The 21,723-nt window shown below is 46.2% G+C and overlaps 1 protein-coding gene across 2 annotated transcripts in view; it reads right to left on the bottom strand.

Moving 5' to 3' along the window:
- The window catches only part of kra (basic leucine zipper and W2 domain-containing protein kra), a 28,350-nt gene extending 6,737 nt beyond the window's left edge, over nt 1-21,613 (bottom strand). The window contains exons 1-6 of one of the 2 annotated variants that reach the window (XM_077669364.1): nt 19,071-21,613; nt 18,634-19,004; nt 15,173-15,349; nt 7,819-8,240; nt 4,381-4,467; nt 985-1,134 (exon numbers count right to left, since the gene is read on the bottom strand). In XM_077669364.1, the coding sequence (XP_077525490.1) occupies nt 985-1,134; nt 4,381-4,467; nt 7,819-8,240; nt 15,173-15,349; nt 18,634-18,694 (897 nt within the window). In that variant the 5' untranslated portion in view covers nt 18,695-19,004; nt 19,071-21,613. The remainder of the gene's footprint in view (nt 1-984; nt 1,135-4,380; nt 4,468-7,818; nt 8,241-15,172; nt 15,350-18,633; nt 19,005-19,070) is intronic. The other variant, XM_077669365.1, reaches the window with a different exon arrangement.
- Nucleotides 21,614-21,723: the final 110 nt, after the last annotated feature.

The following is a 21,723-nucleotide window of genomic DNA, read 5'->3' as shown; positions in this document are numbered from 1 at the left end:
AGAATGCTGCCTTTCGCTCTGTTGCTGCCGCTGATGCCATCTCCTGAAGTTTCTCCTGGGCTTTTTTGTCCCTTTCTTCTATCTCGGAAGGTTGCAGCATTTGGGTATCGCGACAACCACGGCCGCTGCCCGATGAGGCTTCCGCGACCGGCGGCGCCGTTAGGCCTAGCTCGGTCGGCACCTCCCGATCCACTGGCGGAGGCGTACCCACAGTGCCTGTGGTGTCCGCGGTGCTCGAGGTGACCGTGGCGCTCTTCTTGAGGTTGTTAATGAGCGATTTTTTCCTCTTTTTTCCATATCTGTGCGTCGTGCTGAACTTTGGCGCCGGCCTTGACATCGTCACGAGATGCACCAGCGAACACACGTTGACAAAATGGCTACCGCTTGGGCTCAACAGACACTTCCAGCAGACGACACGAGGCCCTTCAGCCAATCAGATAGCAGCTTTCAGTCACGTGCACCGACTAGCGAATAGCATCGCGCGTTGCGACTGCTTTTTGGCGGCATTTTCTCCCTCATCCAATAAGCATAAAGGAGCAGGAACTGCGCGAAATTTAAAACGAAAAGCAGCTCTTCCAAACGAGACCAAGATGGCCGCGATCGCTGCAGTGAAACGATAATAGCATGTCTCGGAAAAAGCCCCGTTATTGCGCGAAAATTTGCCAAGAGCGAGCTCGGATCGAAGTTTTATACTCCTTTTACAGCCCAAATATTGGCTCTAGAGATTAGAAAATTCACAGGGTGGTAGAGAAACAGCTGCAGATTTTGAAAATTACATTTTTGAAAAATCGATTTTTTCGCGATTTTTTCCGTCTCCCCCCTTAAAGCTGTGGTCCACTCACTACGAACTTTGGGATATAACGAACGGATGCCGCGTGACGCTCATGTTTGTTATAAGCGGGCTTGACTGTAATTTAGACTTTCAGCGATATTTCCGACCTCGCCAAGGAACCGTCACAAAAAGGAAGAAACTTGTTCACCCACCAGCACAGCTACGTCATGCTCCGGCAGTGAGTACTTGGTCATGTATTCCTTGACACTCTGGATGATTTCCTTGACGGGCACTTCATTCTTCAGCTGGTTGCTCACCTGCTGCTGAAGGTCCTTCTTGACGCTCGACGCTTCCTGTGCTTTCTGCAGACAACAGGACAGCCGTGCTCACCCTCACAAGCCAAGCACGAGACACACTATTATCAAAAACTAATAGGAGTTTTGCATAACCACAACATTGATAATTTGAGCGAAACTTTGTTCGCAAGATCTTAAGAAGCACCACCCAGGAGCACACTGAGAATATCTGGTCAGTTTTCCTTCAGCCAATCTGGCAGTTCTTCAACGTCAACCCTGCCCTATCCCTTCTCTTTACAGGCTACCATAAAATTTTTATGCTGCGCCACAGTTGAGACCTTACTATCTGTGCTTATGACATTTTCTCTGCAGCTGCTTTTCAAAAGTCTATACTACTGCTTTAAGCTAACTGTTGCTTGCTAGGCAGCCCCTCCCTGTCCCTATATTTCCGCTAGCAGCTAGCGTGCATATCATACCGTATTTACTCAAATGTAATGAGAGTTTCCCCCCGGATTTTTTCCTCTTGAAGTCCACCCTCGCGTTATAATCTAATACTACCGCAGTTCGAGTGGCCTAAAGCAGTGCTGCGGTGCAGCCATTTTAAAGCAATGAGCTTGGTTTCAGTTTCAGCAGTTTTGCTATCTTATGCTGGCAACATGGGTACCACGGAAGCTTAATCCTCATCCATCCAAAATCAAAGCGTTGTTCTCTGTCAACCTCGCGCTCAACGCGTCGTCGCGTTGTGTTCTTGTGGCGTCACTCGCGGTGTACTGATTCAGTGCACACGATGGCAACGCGTCGTGTGTCGCTTGTTTCAAGAGAAAAGCGACCCTGTCAGCTGAAGAGGTCGGGAATTCTGCGGCAGCTCGAAGACTTGACCTCAACGAGTCAATCATCCGCAGATGGCTGCTGCAGCAGGAGGGGCTTTTTAAATGTGAGCCCGACCGAAAAGGATTTCTTGGGCCTCGCCATGGCCATCACGTTGAGCTGGAGAAAAAAGTGGCGGACCTATCTATCAAGCAGCGCAACTGTCTCATAGGGGTCAATCCGTTGGAAAGTTAGAGACGTTGCTCAAGAGATGGTAAGTTCAGAGCATCTCTTGCGTGGGCCCAAACTTTCATGAAGAGGATTCTCTCTGCGGCGAACAACATCGATACGGCAGAAGTTACCGGGAGACTTTGATAGCGAAAAGGAGGACTCAGTTTCTGAGAACTCGTCCTCCGAAAGAGAAGATGAGTAAAAATGTTAGCCACGCTGTCTATTAAAGGTACTGTATTTATTCGAATCTAGGCCGATAGCTTTTTTTCAAATAATCACATTCTGAACTCTAGGGTCGGCTTACGATTCGAGGATTTTAAAAAACGCACCAGTTTTTCATTGAAACTGCTAAATATGGTGCATAGCTAGCACCATGTAGAAAACTCAGTATCGCAGCCGCTACTAGCCGTGCCAGTAGCAAACCGTACACAAGCGAAGTCACCATTTTGACCTGTGTAGTGTCGGCTGTATCGGTGTGTGGCGTGGTATTATCACAATGACATGCAAGCAGGAGATGCCACTACAGGGCCGCTTTCAAGCAAAAAGTTGCGATAGTCGCTGAGGCATCGTCGAACCTTCAAGCCGGGCGGGACTTCGGCGTCGACGAGGAAAACGTCCGTCGTTAGAGGGGACAATGACAGCAGCTTTTTGCGTGCGACGCAACAAGGATGGCATTCAGCGAACCAAAGAAAGGCCGTCACCACGAAGTGGAGACAGTTTTGGCCGACTCTGTTCGGATGCAGAGAGCAGCTGCCCTTACAGTGACAACAGAAGTGCTCCAAGTGAAAGCTAGGGAACTTTCGAGGGAGTGAGGCCTAACGCCAAAGGATTTCAAAGCCAGCCGGGGCTGACTTCTTAAATTCATGAAGCGCTTCGGCTTCAGGCTCTGATGTCGCACTTCAATCGCCCAGAAGCTGCCAAGCGATTTCAAAGAAAAGCTGATGGCTTTTCAGTGCTACGTGCAGCGAAAGAGAGAATCGGCAGGCTACAACCTTGGGCAAATCGGCAACGCCAACCAGACGGCTGTGTATTTTGATATAACAATGGCGTACACCGTGAATGAAAAGGGTGCCAAGGAGGTGAAGGTGTGCTCTGCGGGCCATGAGAAGCAGCACGCAACTGTGATGCTGTGCTGCACAGTTGATGGACATAAACTCCTTCCTTATATGATATTTAAAAGGAAGACCTGCTCGAGAAACTTTCCCAAGAAATGTGAAGAAATGAGACCGGGTGGAAGACGGGTGCGATGGTGGAAGAGCGGGTTAAGATTGTGTGGCGACGGCGTCCAGGAGCCTTTTTGACAAAGAACTCGCTCCTTGTCGTTGACTCTTACCATGGGCACTTGACCGACAACGTGAAGGCTGCGCTCGTCCAAGCGAGCACGGACCTCGCTGTCATACCGGGTGGCATAACGGGCCAGTTGCAGCCACTTGATGTCTGCCTCAACAAACCTTTCAAGGATCGTCTGTGGAAATATTACACGGACTGGCTGACTGACGAAAACCACATGCTAACGGCAACGGGCCACATCAAACGTGCATCGCTATCGCAGCTGGCGGGCTGGGTAGCTGCAGCGTGGGATGACATCCCAGGTACTTTGATCGTGCGCGCCTTTGCAAAGTGCAGCATATCTAATGCACTTGACGGTACCGAAGATAGTGCACTGTTTGAAGGTGACAGTGACAAGGAACATAGCGACGAGTCTAGCAGCGACGACGACGTTGAATTAGCTCTGCACATTCAGATTCAATAAATGCTGTCCTCGCTTTTTTGTTCGGCCTACATTTGAGGTAATATTTTTTTTTGTTGGCTTCGGACTTTAGGAGGTCGGCCTAGATTCGAGTAAATACGGTACTTTGTTTTGCGTCAGGCTTATTTTTTCCCCGCTCAGCAGCGTATAAAGTCACCCCTCGCGTTGCATTCGTAAATATGGTATTAGCCAGCATCTGCCGCAGCCGACGACTTTGTATTTTTTTTTTTGCAATCAAAAACCACCATTACTACTACAAGCTGACACCATCAAACATGGCAGTGTGCAACTGCTGTCTCTCCATTACGTCTCACTTTCTTGTCATAACTCTGCACACCACACCATTATAGCCTTATCATTATGACATATTTATCTGTATAAATCTGTGTGAAGGCAAATTTGGCACAAACAGATGCATTTCAAAAGTTATGTAATTCAAAACACTGATGAAAACCTAAAAAAAAAATTTGCTAAACATTCTCGTAGCCAAGAACTCTCGTGCAGAATCATGATAGCAGTGGTACCTGGTAGTCCAGCAGCTGAGAGATATCATGTGCTTTAAATGTAGCCGTGAAATTCTCCGGACTCCTCTTGCTCACGGGAAAGAACTCCTGCAAAGACAAACCATTTGTCAGGCTACAGTATTTCAACCCACATGCCTGGAATGAGTTACCCCAGCCAAAAAGCGACAAAAGCATAAGCGTTTTCCTTTATTATGGTTAATGTATCATCAAAATGAGTGCCACCCCAGTTATGAGCATTGTGGTAAGCAAGTGCGGACTACCGAGCATTTTGTCACAAGTGCACAACAGTCGCCTGTTGTAAACTTTGTGGGGGGAAGTGCTACCTTCCTTCACTCCCACTCTTATACGCTCAATTCCGGTTATAATGAACACCATGATTTGCCAGAATTTGTTCAATGTAACCGAACCCATTCCTTAAAAATTCTGGCAGCAAGTTTGTCGTACACGGGATTTTGAACAGTCGAGTGAAAACGCTAGCTTGCAGATTGAACACCCACCAACGTTTGGTCGTTCTCATTACAGAGAAATGCCACAGTAAAAGCTCGTTAATTCGAACTCAAAGGGGACCGGAAAATTAAGCGATGTTCGAATTATCGAATGGACGCTAGAATGAGCGGTTATAGCGCCCCACCGTGCAGGTAGAACCCGAAGCAGTCAGATCTAGACTAGTTATCGCAAGCTAGGCGATAATGAGTTTGTGGCGGACATATTCTGAGATTTAAATTCATCCGGTCCTAATGGCAAATGAAATAAATTAATCGGCCAGTTATGCGCCCGAAACAAGTACTGGAATGCATTTGCATGAGCAGCGAGCTTTAGTGCTGGAATATATGACTGTTTATGCTCCAAAACATGTTTATTCATGGGGAAGGGTTGTCAAAATTAAATAATCGGCTAAGTGCATTTGCTTGCGTTTCTTCTGCCGAGACTCAATCAGCATCATCTGCAGCTTGCCCAAAGCTTCTGCACAACGCCAGATTTCTCATTGACAGAGAAGTGGCGTGCTGCAACATCGAGCGCGATGCGGCTCGCCGCCGCTACTTCACGTGCACTTGGCGGTGGCATAGTCTTGTCGCCGCCGTCGGACTAATCCCTGTCGGCTGCTCTCATCGCACGTGCGCCCTGCAACGTCTGCTGGGGGCATACAACCTCAATTATATCGGCGTCACTCAAGGGCTCCAACGACTCCACGCTGCTGTCCACGTAGCTCGCGGCGGCAACAAAATCCGTCACTGCCCAAACCACCATACTGCGTTGTTTACGCCAAATGATTGTTACTCAGCGACCGTGGCACAGCGAAAACCTGGAACGGCTCGCGCCAAGCCATCAGCGGCGCGAGCGAGTGCCCCGACAGCGAAAATGTGCTACGGCATGCACCGAAACTCGGGCTCCGTGAGCCTCGTGCATTCGGCTTTTTTTCCTTTTCCGTTGTTTTACATCTCTGGTAAATTTGGAGAGCGTTTTACTCGCTATGGTCTACGAGGAGCGGTGTCAGCCAGTGGCTTCTAGTCCGAATTAACGTAGCGGATGCCGACTTGTTCGAATTACCGGGAATTACCGGGGCTGTGTCGGGACCCGGGTGTCAGTTCGAATTAACGAGCTTTTACTGTACTCAGAAAAATTGTTTTGTAGAAGCTACCTACAAGAACGGAATTTCGCATGCATATGCAGTTTTTTTTCTTTTCAGAACACCAATCTTGTAGCACACGTACCTTTTGCTCAACACTACTAACAGGTATAAACAGACCTTGTGTGCAAATGCCTTTATAGAGTTTTTGTTGGGAATGAATAATAGCTTATTTTGTAGCTTACCAACTGTAGAATGCAGAAAATTAGCAAAAGTCTGGTCATGGCAAAATACAATGCGGCTACAAATAAAATGAGAGTGACTTCACGCTGCTGCAGTGCTGCAAATGTTAGACCTTTTCTTTCCTTCCCTACTCTTCACTGCATTTTTAGTCTTTCCTTTCTTAGCGACTCGTGCCTCCTCCTCTCTGCGTTCATGGCAGCTAGATATTTTTTTCCATGTACGCCGCGCGCTTTGCTTCAGGGCTCGAAAGACTTTGAAGTTGGCTTTTCTTCACAGCTTCTGAGCAGCATGGTGGAGCTATCTCAAAGAGCACTATTCAGTAGTTTTTGGCATGCATTCACCTCCGAATCTCTCCCTCACGCATGCCGCATTGTCATCATTCCGTGGGAGTTATGTCGCCATGGCCAGGCACTCTTTACTACAGCCCTTATTTTTAATTTACTCTAACAGACAAAAATTTTGTCATCTATGGGAGCTGAAATCGGACTGCAGTTTCACTTTACTATATCGGGGTTCTACTGTACTTCAAAATCTAGGCACAGTCCTCTGTCAAAGGAGAACGGTACCCACACATTTGCAGCTATTTGGAGTCCCTCTTATCATGCACCGCCAAACATAACAGCGACGTCTGCTCTGCCGACTTGTGCCTCCATCTCTCGGGCCCTCTTTGAGATTTGAGCAGCTGTGTTCATGGCGGTCAAATGCAGCTTCTTTGCGATTGCACAGAACGTCTTCTGGTGCATCGGCTTGATAAGACTGATGATAACACGAAGCCACACTAGGTGATCATTGCCAGCACTGACTGCACAAGTGTGTATACCACTGCCTTAAAAATAGCAGCAAAGCAGTCATGCGAGCTTCAATTCCTGTAATTTCGCTACGCATTTCCATTACCATTTGCCACCGCACACCTAGAGGCGCATGAAGAATAAAAAGGATGACAAAAGTCTCTCGTGCTTTCAGGGCAACTCCAGGATAGAGTTGGCACTTGTGAAAAGCAGGACACGCCAAGGCATTTACCAGCATTGTTAGCGCATCAATGTCGCACCCTACTACACTGGAAGAGCTGTCTCAGCTTCTTTCTTCCGTTTTACAAGAGCCCAACTTCTTTTCCGACGCACTAACAGTGCATTGCAAGGCCTAACAGGTTCTAAGATGCTCAGCTTCAGCTTGAGTCTCTATCCTTTGAATTTAAATTTGGTGTGCAAGCTTTGTATTCATACATTACGCTTTTTAGGGCCAAACATGATACAACTGAAAAAATGCAGAAATGACAGTGGCAGACTCTTGATGTTTACATGTGAGAGGGAACCAGTAGAACCTGTGTGTAGGCTTCACCGCCCCCCGCAGCCAACAGAAAAACAGAATAAAACATTTTTGTGACCCACATCTTTCCTTAAAGAGTTCCAAATTCTTTAGTGAAAGTAATATCCCATAAATTTCTTGCAGCAGGTCTACACACAAACATACACACAAACACACACAAACACTAGGTTTTGCTAGAATCCATTGTACCGACACACACACACACACACACACACACACACACGCACGCACGCGCACGCGCACACACACACACACACACACACACCACAAACAGCTACGAAGGAATAGGCCTCCCAACTCACCATAAGGCGCGAGTCGAGGCCTGCCTTGCGCAGCACGGCCCACAGGGTGGACGGGTCCCGCTCGTCCAGCCAAGTCTGCAGCACATCCAGCAGGCACTGCAGGGCCAGCCCATCCTTGACCAGGTGGTCCTGCAGGGCACTCTGCAGCACTGACGCTGACACCTGGCCGCCTGCGATGAGCACTGCCAGCACCCGGGACAGCTTTTGGCGGTTCTCGGCGCTGAAGCCCTTGAGAAACATCAGCACCTTCTTGAACTCCTCCTCGAGCGTCTTCTCCAGGTACTTGTAGCGCCGAATCAGCTTGGTGATCAGCTGCGCATAGCTACGCAGGACCTCCATGTTGTTCGGCGCCGCAAAGACGCACGTGTCAGTCTGCGATGGCTTGGCAGAGTCCACATCCACTATCAGGGTTCCCCCAGGTGCTGCAGCAACCAAGACGCACAAGTTGAGTAGCGACCAAATCAAGGTCATGCAAAGCCTCAATTCAGGCCTGGAATGGCAGCTGCCGTCTTGCTAATGTGTTGCTGACTGCTTTGCCGATGCATGATGGCAAGAACTGCATCCCAACTGCTGTGCAATAATCCTGGCCAGCAACCGTTATAAACACTGGACTGAGAAAGGGGGGGCAACATAATTCTATTCCAAGGCCAGTATCCATTCACAGACTCATCAGGAACTGAGATTTCAGTCTCCACTACGTGAACCAAGTCTCAGTGCAGTTATGGTTTTGAGTCCCAAATATAAAACCAAATAAATCACGCTTTGCCTTCATAGAGAACCGGTTCTAAATAACAATTGGCAGCTCAGGCATATCTGCTGTTTCAACTATAAGTACTTGGGAGTCTTTTTCTCGGCTGACCTCTCATGGAATACACGTCAATTATATATTGGCTAAAGCCAGCCGTACATTAAATTTCCTCCGGCGGAACTTTAGGGATGCGCCAATTCCACTCAAGGAGACGTTATTCATGTCCAACGTATGCCCTGCACTTGAATACGCTTGCACCGCTTGGGACCCGAATACAAAACAGAATATTGAGGAACTGGAGCGTGTCCAATAACGGGCTGCTAGGTTTGTCTCTGGCAATTTTAATTTCGAAAAAAGCGACAAGTTTGGGTGGCCATTACTTGAAAAAAGGAGAAAATATTTGACTCTTTTATAATGTGCTTAATGGCAAAACAGGTATTCCAAAAGACAAATACATACATGAGCCAAGTTGAGTTTCCGGCCGCATCGACCACCCACTAAATGTGCGAGAGTACAATTAGCGAATTAACACATTGAAATGCTTTTTCCCCACGAACAATATATGATTGGAACAGTCTGCCTGCACAAATTGCTGCTTCCCCTCCCACATCTTTTTACAATGCTTTGCAAAACCACCTGTTAATATGATTGTACTAAGTTAAAATGACTACAGTAAAATCTCGTTACTATGAACATCAGATTAACGAAATTTTCAGATTTACGAATTTTTTTTAAATCCCCGCGAAAATGCCTATACTTTCAATGTAAAAAACTTTCAGTACTACGAATTTCAAATTACCGAATATTTCAGAATAACGTATGTAATTTAATCTCGCATTCGTCGCAAGACGCTTCGTTATTAAGAAGTTCCGTCGAAGTTCCGTACCAAATCCCTGAAGCTGACGCCTGTCATCATCATCCGAAGCATCAGCTATGCGCTGGGGAACTCGTTGCAACGGATACAGCCCCAGCGGTATCGCCATCACGCGAGTGTCGCGTTGAATGAATATAGGCTAGGCGGCGCAAGCTGCCGCCCGATACAAAGGGTAAGGCCATTATCATCCATCCAGCATGTGGTCACATACTGCGCAGTAGTCTTAAGCCTATTCAGCGCAGTGTCACCATGTCGACAGCGAACGTTAGGATCTGCAAAGTTATCGGCGCCGCGATTGTGTTGTGCATTAGCTTTGCTGACAATGAGTTCTCCTGGCCCCCGCGTTACAAAGAAGCGACGCCAGTTTTCGCTTAAGGGGGGACACGGGTCTTTCGGGCCGAAAAATCTCGAAAAAATCAGTTTTTAGAAAATGTTATTTTCGAAATCAGCAGCCATTTATCTACCTCTCTGTTAAATTTCTCGCCTCTAAGGTCAGTATTTTACTCACAATACCAATTTATATAATCCTTGTCGCCCGAATTTGAGCTGAAATCGGCGCCGAAACAGCAGTATTTTGCAAAGCGTAGCTCCCGTTTCATGCGCGGCACCGCAGCCATCTTGGTCTCATTTGAAAAAGCCGCCTTTCGCCTTCAATTTCCCGCCACTACGGCTTCCGTTCGCCCATTGGTTGCCGGGAAAATAGCAAAAAAGAAAAGGTAGTATTCAAAATCCTATTGGCTGCCGCGGATCACGTGACAGCCGGTCGTCATCCGATTGGTGGAGCTGGCTGGCAGCGTCTGCTTGACGCGCCCGAGCCGCGGGGAGACGCGACTCTTTGTGCCGGACCGTGCAGTGCAAGAAACGCGCGCGATGCCTGGTTCAGCGCGCAAGGTGCACTCAAGGCATAAATTCGGCAAGAAAAGGAAGAAGTCGCTGGTCGATAACCTCAAGAGACGCCCTGCTGTGCGCCCCGACAATGATGAAACTCCTGCGCTGAACGATCGTGTCGGCGAGGCCGCGCAGGTAGGCCTAACGCGCTCCGCAGCACGGGAAGCTGTAAGCGGCAGCGCCCGCATCCGCCGTGATACAGTGATGCTGGAGCCCTCAGATGTGCTCCAAAATAAGACGAAGACTAAACAAAAACTGCGAGAACTCGCCTCAACTCCAGCAATGGAGCGGAAGTCGTGTTGTTTACGTGACGGCAGCGCGTTGGACTGTCTGCTCGACGAGGCAAGCTTCAGGATCGTTTGTTTGGAATCACTCAACAGTTTGTTGAAACTTGTGAAGTGTAAAACGTGTGGCGGCAATGACGTCAGCTTCGTAAAAGATGAGTGAGAATACTGCCTTGCCGTTACACTTTCTCTTCAATGTGCGAGCTGTGGAGACGCATCGTCTGCATGGAGTTCGCCGCGGGTACGTGGCGATCAGAAGATCAACCCTTTTGTGGTGAATGTGCTCGCTGCTCGTGCAATGCAGAGCACTGGCAACCAGCAGACAGCTCTAAATGACATTTTTTCATCGCTGAACGTTTCGCACCGCGGTCTCCACAATAAAACGTGGCAAGACTATGTGAAAGAAAAGTTGACACCTGCAGCAGCTCGTGCAGCCGAAGAAGTTACACAAGAGTGTGCGCGGTCGGTTCGAGAACTTTATAATGAATTGGACCTTGGGAACCCCTGCAATATTGCAGTATCATACGACGGCACTTGGATGACACGCGGCCACACATCCCACATTGGTGTGGGAACCGTCATCGAACTGTTTACCGGGCTTGTGCTGGACTATGTTGTATTGTGCAACTTCTGTGCCGGCTGCGAGCGAGGCCCAAAAGAAGGTGACCCATCATACCAGTCCTGGAGGGCTGGGCACCTATGCCAAAAAAACTCAGAAAAAAAGGCTGGAGAGATGGAAGTTGAGGCAGCCCTTATTCTTTTTGAACGGTCATTGAAGAAGTGTGGCCTTCGCTATACCACAATGCTTTCGGACGGTGATAGTCGGGCTTTTCTAGCTGTGCAAGAGGCAGATGTGTATGGATACATCAAAGTAAAAAAAGAAGACTGCATAAACCACGTGCAGAAACGTATGGGAACAGCGTTGTGGACTTTGTTGTCCAAACACAAAGGTGCCGAAAACCTTGGAGGAAAAGGCAAACTGACAGGCAGCCTCATAACAAAGTTAAGCTCCTATTATGCCTGGGCTTTAAAATTCCATAATGGGGATGTAGAGGCTACGCAGAAGGCTGTGATGGCCACCTACCACCACATTACCTCTACTGATGAGGCATCAAACCATAGCTTCTGCCCATCGGGACTGGACTCTTGGTGCCAGCAAAATGCGGCAGCTGCCCGAGGCGGATCTGCTCCAAAGCATCGGTACAACATTCCACCCCATGTTGCTAAAGCATTGCTCCCTGTCTATGAGCGACTGTCAAATAGGAAGCTCTTAGAGCGGTGCCATAGGGGTAAAACCCAAAACAGTAATGAAAGCCTACACTCTTTGATATGGGCCTTGGCACCGAAAGAGCGCCACGCATCATTGTTTACTGTTGAGGCTGCCGTGGCTGAGGCAGTAATGCGGTTCAACGCAGGCAGCAAAAGAACTTCTGCAGCAATATTACAGGAACTGGGCCTCAATACGAATGCTATGAGCGCAAAAAGAATGCGAGAGAAGGATGAGCGCCGAGAGCAAAAGTGTGCTCGAAAGCATTCCATTGCGGAAAATATTCAAGGAGTGCTCAAGAAGCGGCACCTGGATACTACTGGCAATCAAAAGGACTACATTCCTGGTGGCTACTAGCCATTTCCTATTGTAAATATATTACTGCACTTGTAAATATTTATTAAACTGTCCCCTGCTTGTTTTTGGGGCTTTTCTCAAAATGCATATGGTTGACTGCTAGCAGTCTTGAGGCCTTGATACCTCAGCAACCAAGTCACATAGAGCTGAAATTTCGGTTGCAATGGAAAGCCTAATGTATGCTGTGTGAAATGTTGGGAGCAGATTTTTTCATTTTACCTTAAAAAAATAATTATTTTCGTTAATTTACCATTACTTGGTACACACATTTTTTATACTGAAATTCAGAAGGTTGTAAAATGAGTAATAATTGACATATCAAAAATCTGCTCTCAACATTTCATAATTCACTATTCTGGCTATCTAACCATGCCTTAAAATTAATTTTAGATGAAATCATTATTTTGCTATTTGGGCCTCAAACAATGGGCATTAATTGTTAATTATCTTGATAACTAATTGGCCTACACTTAAAATAAATGCATATTTGAAATCAGCATAAAATTTTGAATAAGTCTATGCATTTTTATTAAGATTGGTCAAAAAACAACAAAAATAGCTTTAAGACCAGTGTCCCCCCTTAAAGAAAAAGCGGACATTCTGTCGCAGCTGCTGGAAAAAAGCAAGCGGACTTGTGCAGGGAGCTTGACATTACACCGTCAACAATGGCAACGATGCTCAAAGATCGGAACAAGATCATAAAACTACATCGAGAGTCGCAGCTGGCTCCCTCAAGAAAACGTCTGCGGCTGGGCAACTAGCGTGGACAGTGACTTTCGAATTATGTGGATAGCGACAGCTACATCCGCGGAGCTCATCACCGAAGACATCGTGAATCAAGTGCGTGAGCAAGAAGAATGTAGTAGCGACGAAGACGATGCCGACACTGGATCAGCGCACGAAGAGGAAGAGATTGTTTCCGGCTCGGATGTCCTAGTCTTTCTAGAGAAGATCCGATCATTCCTCGGGCGCTGCAAAGATGTCTCCGATGACGTGCACAGGAAGTTCGAGGATGTGGAGGCGTTCGTCCTGCAGCACTTGTCTACTCGCCAGAAGAAAACAGACTTCTTCAAGCAATAAATTTTAGTTACTGTGCCCAGCGTTATCGTTTATTATTTACTTACCAACACGTAAATCTGCTGCAAAGGTACGTAATTTTAGTTCTTGTGATGCATTACTGACATGAAAATAATGGTTTTTCAGTACTACGATATTTCAAAATATCGATTTAAATACGGCGGTCCCGTGAAGTTCGTTGTAACGAGATTCTACTGTATTAGTATCACTGTTAATATCCGTGTAGCAATATTTCTTATCCTAGTGCATTGTGTTCTAGTTTGTGTTGTTAAAACAGTGCTGTATTTTGAATGTCATTTTCGCCGCATATGTCGCAGGCGTATTTGTCTTTCTGCAACGTTCTTTTAATTTTTGCTTTTCCTCCCATAGTCCATGGGCTTTCTTTGTATATTGCATCACTTGCCTTAATTACTGTATTTCATCTGTCACTTTTATGATGTTTCCCCCCCTACAATAATGCCCCAGTAGGTTTTTTGTATAAACAAACAAACAATCCACTGGAGCTAAAACCCGCTCCGAGTGTACCAAGATTACCGTAAAAACCGGACTATAGGTCGTACCGGAATACAGGTCGATCCCCTAACTAACCAATTCTAAAAATGGAAAAGATCTTTTTCAATGGGAAAAGTACCGAAAGACATCCTTACTTTGAAACAAATGCGACTCGAGATGTTGCACAATGGTGACAGTTTTTAATTTCATTTAAATGCTTCTTGTATGTACACCCGGCAAATTTTTTAACAATATCGCGCACCAATCGGCCCGCGTGTTTGTTTCTGGCACAGGCAAGTACGGCGCCGTAGAGCAAAGCCCGCCTCTTCATGAATCGCCGCAACCAGGATGGCGAGCCTTTGAATTGCGCCCTCGTGAGTCTAAAGGCACGCGCGATCTCTGCCGCTTTCACGCGGATGCATTCGGCAGTCACAGGCAGCGATCTTGCTCGCAGCGCAACGTTTCCTTCCTATTCTCGATACACTACGGTCTGCCCACAAAATGATGTTTTCTTCTGGTTGCTGCAAGTTGTAATACGCAGCTTCTGCCTCCGCCAGTACTGAATGCTCTTTTCGGATACTCCAAATTCGCGCTGTGCCGCCAGGTTCCCGTGAGCTTCCTCGTACTCAATCGTGTTTTTCTTGAAGGCGACGGTAAATTGCCGCTAGCTTCTGCTTTGCATCTACTGAAACGCAAAATGGCGGCACTGCTGCTGATGGTGATGGTGGCTGTTGACTTCAGCCACCCATTGTTGCAAGACTTCCGTATTTTTTCCGCCAATGACCGGTATATAAGACGGGGGTCGACTTTTCACCATGGTTTTTTGAAAAAAAAAGTTCGACCTATATTCCGGTTTTTACGGTAACATTTCATTTACATGTTGCAGAAACAGCACTCTCTTTAGTGCAGTAGTTTTTCCAAAATGCATCCTGCAAGCAGGGAAGTCGAAAAAAAAAAAGGTATTGTTTTACGCAGTGCTGTTTTTTCTCAGTCCATTTCCCCGAACGATTACTGCGGTTAACACATACCGTCGAAATGACAACAACTTTATCTATCGAGCTAAAGCTCATTTTTCTATCGTAAGCAAAAGGACTATAGTGATCGTGCAAAAATTATGAAAATGGCCAGTACTGCGCAATCGTGGGAACACATGCCATAACATGTACTAATATCGTGCAGCACAGTGGAATTTTTATATACCATCTCCATCGAAATGTGGCCAGCAATGTCTTTTTGACTCAGCAGCCAACACCTAAGCACTAAGCCAGTGCGGCAGATGCCGCTGATAGCAGTCATCGGATCAACCGATACCTAAGCATTCCTCACTTTTTTTCCACCCTGAATAGAACTTCTTGCTGCTTGCTCACCCAAGATGCCGCCAGCCAGGAGGATGTCAAAGATGACCTCCCCATAGCGGCGGTAGTCCAACTTGGAGCCAGCTGCATCCAGATACTTGTGCACAGCATCTAGGTCAGATCCAGCCTCAATAAAACCCTGCAGGATGGCATCACGAAACCCTGCTGGGTCGTACTTCTCCTTTTCATCTGCAAATGTGAGAAATACTGCCAGTGTGAGTGCAAGCTGCCAGAGGCAAAACCCCAGCAGCTCAGCAGTGGCCAAACATAGGAAGCATGGTGCACACAACTAGAAAATAAAGGCCAGTCAGCAACGCACCGCACTAAATGAGCCCATGTACACTATGTCAGCCACTTTCAACTGTACAAAAAAAAAACCTCACAATACTACACAAATTACACTTCCAAACAGTTCTCTCAAAATGCAGTCACAATAACAAGTGCTGCATAACTTGTTGCAAAAGCAAACAGTGCACTAAAGCCTTAGCTTTCAAGCAGCACATTATTTGATAAACCGGTGATAGAATGATTCTGGTGGTACCCCAAAGGTTGCCTACATGGTTTGAAGAAGTGGGTGCAGTTCTATCATTTGAGAACAACCAAACTGCTTTCTTTTAAAGTTCTTAATCACGCAATGTTCACATTTCTGCACTCTAGTAACCAAACTCCAGCAGCCAAAAACCACAAGTTCAAAACTTTCATCCAACATTTCTGCAGCTAAGCGCTTCAAACGGGACCTAACCTCAGCCACTATTCCATACCTGATACCTGGCACTTTGTGCAAATTAGCAAAAGCAGAAGTGGTGGCATCAGTTCAGTTGTAAAAAGTGTACTTGTAGCATTAGTGTACTGACATTAGGCCTGGAGCACGTTACAAAATTTTTTAAACCTAGAACGCGAAATAAGACACGCCTCATTAACATAGATTTGGAAAACTATTTCTTCATTATAAGAAAACCGATTTTGTAGCAATTCGTTATGGATGACTGCTTAAAATCAAAAGCGTCAGACTCCAGGCACACAACGCTGCCCCTATTAAAGCGGTACCCAGCATCGTGGACATCTAAACAACCTCAAGTATTGAGGCCAGACTAGGTTCACAGTGCTTTTTCAGCAAGTCGCAGTAGTGATCACTTGAACCTAATCAAGAGGCTCTGAATACCTCCATTAGTTTTGTTCTTGGTATGTATCTACATGACCTCATGCTTTAAAGGGACACTGAGGAGAAATTGAAGTTGGCTTGTATCCATACTCCAGCAGCCAAAAACCACAAGTTCAAAACTTTCATCCAACATTTCTGCAGCTAAGCGCTTCAAACGGGACCTAACCTCAGCCACTATTCCATACCTGATACCTGGCACTTTGTGCAAATTAGCAAAAGCAGAAGTGGTGGCATCAGTTCAGTTGTAAAAAGTGTACTTGTAGCATTAGTGTACTGACATTAGGCCTGGAGCACGTTACAAAATTTTTTAAACCTAGAACGCGAAATAAGACACGCCTCATTAACATAGATTTGGAAAACTATTTCTTCATTATAAGAAAACCGATTTTGTAGCAATTCGTTATGGATGACTGCTTAAAATCAAAAGCGTCAGACTCCAGGCGCACAACGCTGCCCCTATTAAAGCGGTACCCAGCATCGTGGACATCTAAACAACCTCAAGTATTGAGGCCAGACTAGGTTCACAGTGCTTTTTCAGCAAGTCGCAGTAGTGATCACTTGAACCTAATCAAGAGGCTCTGAATACCTCCATTAGTTTTGTTCTTGGTATGTATCTACATGACCTCATGCTTTAAAGGGACACTGAGGAGAAATTGAAGTTGGCTTGTATCCATAGAATACCAGCTCCTGATCACAAAAACGCCACTCTTCCTGAAAACAAAGCTCTTGTAATGTAGAAAATAGCAAGAACCAAAATACAGGTATCGCCGCCACAGGCCAATCTCGCAAGTACAAGCGTGATGACTTCCTAGGACAAGAGGCGCCACCATGGAGGAATTTTCCTTACTTCATGGATGTCACGAATCTCTGAGGCTTGCAAAGGAAGGTTGCGCACCGCACCGCTAGCCGCCAGAAATCACGGAGTCTCCGTTTACGTCACGTTTCACGTCACTCTGTTCTGTGTCGTCATAAGAGTTCTAGAGTTTGAATCAGAGCGGCGGGAAAAAATTTTTCAACTTCGAATCTAAATTTCTTTGAAATAAATGCATCTTTCGCTCCCGGACAAGCGTCAACAAAGCCATGAAACGCCGAACTATCAGATATTGCTAACAAAAAAATTTTGATAGGGTTCTCCTCAGTGTCCCTTTAAGTTCAAATAAATCAGCAAATCACACTGCAGACCCATTGCACCTTGTGTCCAACTACTCTAATCCAGACCAGTTGGTGTAAAGTGCAGCACACTTGACAAGAAACAACGTAAAAGACAGGAGAGAGGACCACGAAACTGTTTTACTTTCTCCTCTAATGCCGTTTCCCGATCTCTTCAACGTGAAGTACATCTAGAGCGCTTGCACACTTCTTGCTTTGAACCACATTTGCTGCTACAATGGTTCACAACAAAATGCGTACCTTATGCTGCTGTGCCGACTTTTATGATGCATAAGCAGCTAAGGCTCTCATGTGCCAAGCGTACTGGTGGAGTAAAAACCCCATCTAGACACCGACATTTTCAACTATCATAGCATGCGGCACTCATGTGGATCGTTAGGCAGCACACTGAGAGAAATGCTTCACGCCAATAAGTTTGGTTTAGTGGTCTGGTTTATAAGGTTTAATGTCCCAGAGCAACTCGGGGCTAATACCCGTGTTACACGGGCATTTTCAACGGCAGTTCAGTTGACTCTCAGTTGAACTGAACGGCAGTTAGCGGTGTTACACGGCAGTGCTAACTGCCGTTGAAATCTAAACGGCAGCTGAGTTCGACTGAGATCAGAGATCCCAGTTAAACGGCCAACTGACAAGATGGCGACCTACGGTCGGAAAAACTTGCCCTCTTACTGAATTGTCCTGGCTCAGTGTGCTTCGCACCTGCAAATTTCTACCGCAAAGCAAAAAATACACAAAAAGAATTGTCACTGCAGTAAAGAAATCATACTTTACGATCATTTACAACAACAAAAAAAAAATGCACACACTGCTTTTTTTCTTATTTACCCTTCGCTCTAGACGCGAGGTCATGTGGTTAGAGTGCTAACTGAACTGAACGCGAAGTGCTCGTGTAACAGCTGGCGATTCCAGTTGAGTTCAACGGCAGTTGAAATCCTCAACTGGCGGTTAATTGAACTAGCGTTGAAAATGCCCGTGTAACAGAGGTATAAGAGACACCCTAGTGGAAGGCTCCGGATAATTTCGGCCGCCTCTGGTTCTTTCAACGTGCACCGAGATCGCACAGCACACCGGCCTCTAGCATTTCACCTCCATTAAAATGTGACAGCCAACTTATCAAATCGGTAGTCACTATGACACCAACCTCTTTTCCTGGTCTTGATACGTTGACCTGATAGTGTCGGCTTTTCGGGTTTCTGACTCATACAAAAGCAGCTGCAAAAATCAAACAGACAAAATGAGTGGCACTACCACGCGAAAACAGTGAAGTCTTAACACAACCAAATAAATCCTTCCAACGCGGCGCATTCCTGCAATTCCTGAAGGAGCCACATCAACATGCCTGTGGTCGCACAGAATTCATATATGAATAGGGCTGTCCCTTTCTGGGTTCATTTTCTTCTGAAATTTGAAGGAGGGGGACGGGGGGAGAGGTAAATAATGGCTGATAATTTTTTTACCTCAAATTCAGGTACAAATTTGGTTATTCAGCAAAACATTCGATAATTCAGGCTTCTTTGGGTCTTTTTTTTTTGTCTTCAGCATTTGGAATACTATATAAATAAATTTAGTATGAGCAACCCACTCTTCTGTGGTGAAATGCAATTTTTTACTCATTACTGCATTAAACAATATGGAAGTAGCAAGTGCCACTAAAAACTTTACAAAATCAGAAATAATTATTACAATTAGAGTCATCACCATGTAATTCGCAGTGCGATTGCATCCATGCATGACTTCTGTGCATTTGTGCAAAAACATTCGTTTATTACCACAGCAACCATCTTAAACATGCAAAAGACCTGAAACAGGATGCCATTAGTGAGAGTACCTCATGATACAATGACACCAATAAGACTTCTAATTTCTTCCTGAGCTTATCCGCAAATTTAACTGCACCATGAGCAACATGCACAGGAAGGTTGAAAATCAGTAAACTGAAAACACTTCTAGAATAAGAGCACAATTTCCGTGTCTCAGCTTTGTGCACTGGAAGGCTATGTTCTCTAGATAGTGTAGTTTCGGGTAGAAATAGACTTTACACCTCTGCGGTATGAAACTTTCACCTACTTTATAGCCATTCCGGTTCGAAACTGGAACGTTTTGGGCAGCAGGAACGAAAACGACAACTGTGCAAGAACAGCTCAATGAACGTTTATTTTTAGCATTTCTTTCTGCCTAAGTTCTTCGACAATATTTAGGCAGCGTGCAGTCTAAGAGAGGGCGCATCATGCACAGTGGAAAAAACGAATTGCAGACAGGCACAGAACTCTCAAGAATCCCACAACGTTCTAGAAAAGAATTCATATCCATCACAGTTCTGACCGTGAAGCATCAGCATTTCACGTCTTTAATGGTTGGATGATTCTTGTTTTGAATGCTTTTTCCCGCTGATCAGTGGTTGTGAAAATACCAAAAATTGCTTCCCGCAGCAAAATGACATTTTCTGCAGCTAATTAGATGTGAGAGCCAGCAAAATTTCAGCTCAGTGGTCTTCCAAACTGCTGGCAGAACACTGCCGAATGTATAAGTAACTTGAATTTCGTGTTTACACTGCCAGCTACTCGTAACATTGCTCCTTTCACGGCCTTTACATATTCTTCCAACGTTACAAGGAACACAAAACGTGCCACTTCTTTAACACAAAGAAAACATCCAAACTTTGTTGATGAAAACGTAAAGCGCGCACACACACATACAGAATGGAGTGGAGTGCAGGCTGCTCACGCATGCACTATCAAAAGCATGGCTCGCGACCCTGCGCAAACGGCACTTCCTCGTAAAACAAGTTCGAACACGAGGTGACCGGCGCCACTACCACCGGCTGGCCGCAATTACCCCGAACGGAAGCTGCGTCAAGCAACACATTGCGGGCGTGCTAAGCACGGCACAAACCCTGAACGCAACAGGCCTCCCCCGAAACGTGTACCGAAAAAAGGAATCCAGAAATAAAAAGAAAACTCCACGAGGATGCCTCAGTCGTGAATCGACATCGTAGGCCAAGGTCGTCTGGCGGCTAGCGCCGAAGAAATGAAAAAAAGAAGACATAAAAACGAGAAGCGCTCCAATAGATTCGAAGGAAAAAAAAACTAAACACCGGGAACTTCGAGACTGGTTATTAGGGGTCGCCGCACGGACGTATCGCTTCTGCTAGAATACTGCAGAACAGTATCCATACATGCTCGACACTCGTAGCGCAAGGACTGCACAAGGAAAAAAAAAAAGGGCCTTAAAACCAAACGAGGCGCATTCTTGTCGCTGCGAGGCAGCTTATCGTCAGGCTAGCGTCCACATCGGGGAGGAAAAAAAAAACGGAGGGGAGGGTCACGAGATGACAGCGCTGCTCAGAATAATAACTCGTGCACCACTGCTCTCATATGCGAATTTTCCGCAACACGAACATCCTACGCAAATTAGGGCACGAACCGTGCTTCGAGAACACGGACCGGCACGGAACAGTCGGCAGCCGGTATGCATTCCGGCCAATGCCGGCAGGCGGTTTGGATCAAACGCTCGCGCTAGAAAGTTACCTTGAGCAGACGTCAACGCGCATCCGCTAAAAATTCACACACGAAACGACAGTCGAAAGAAACAGGAAGCAAAAGGCACCGACGATTTTGAGTGAGGCGATACAACGTTCGCCCTTCACACACGCACACGTTGAGAACGGGCACGCTCTCACCGTTGAATCACACCGACGTTTCCGACGAGGCCTACCACACTGCGCAATAAAGAACCCACGACTTCAGCTCCGAATGAAACGAAGGAAGCCCGACGCGGCCGGTCTTTTCCCACACCGAGAAGGTTGAGCGCATATTTGATGCCGACACCGGCAGGCCAGGCGCACGTTTCGAACAGCGGTATCCTCGAGAAAATTGGCTGACAACGGCGCACAGCGACGAGGCTTAATCACGTTTCCGAAGCACTCGGCGGTGCCTGCTCTCATACTTTACCGATGAGCACTTCTGCCACTAAAATGACATGCGAGCAAAAAGCCTATACTTTAACCGGCCGCAATAACCACAGTAAACTGATATACAGGAACGAAAATACTTACTGGATGTTTCTCAAGTTCAGCAGCCCTAACCCCAATACGACGTGTGGACGAGCGCTGCTGCACACCTGAGGGTAAAAACAAAACCGGAAAAATTAAGTGCTTCAAAAAAGCTTTATTTTTAGATATATTTAAAATATAGGTCACAAAAACATTTTATTGCATTACCCAATAAATACA

Source organism: Amblyomma americanum, chromosome 6 (assembly GCF_052857255.1).
Source record: "Amblyomma americanum isolate KBUSLIRL-KWMA chromosome 6, ASM5285725v1, whole genome shotgun sequence".
NCBI classification, from domain to species: domain Eukaryota; kingdom Metazoa; phylum Arthropoda; class Arachnida; order Ixodida; family Ixodidae; genus Amblyomma; species Amblyomma americanum.
This window is presented reverse-complemented; position numbering and strand designations above follow the sequence as displayed.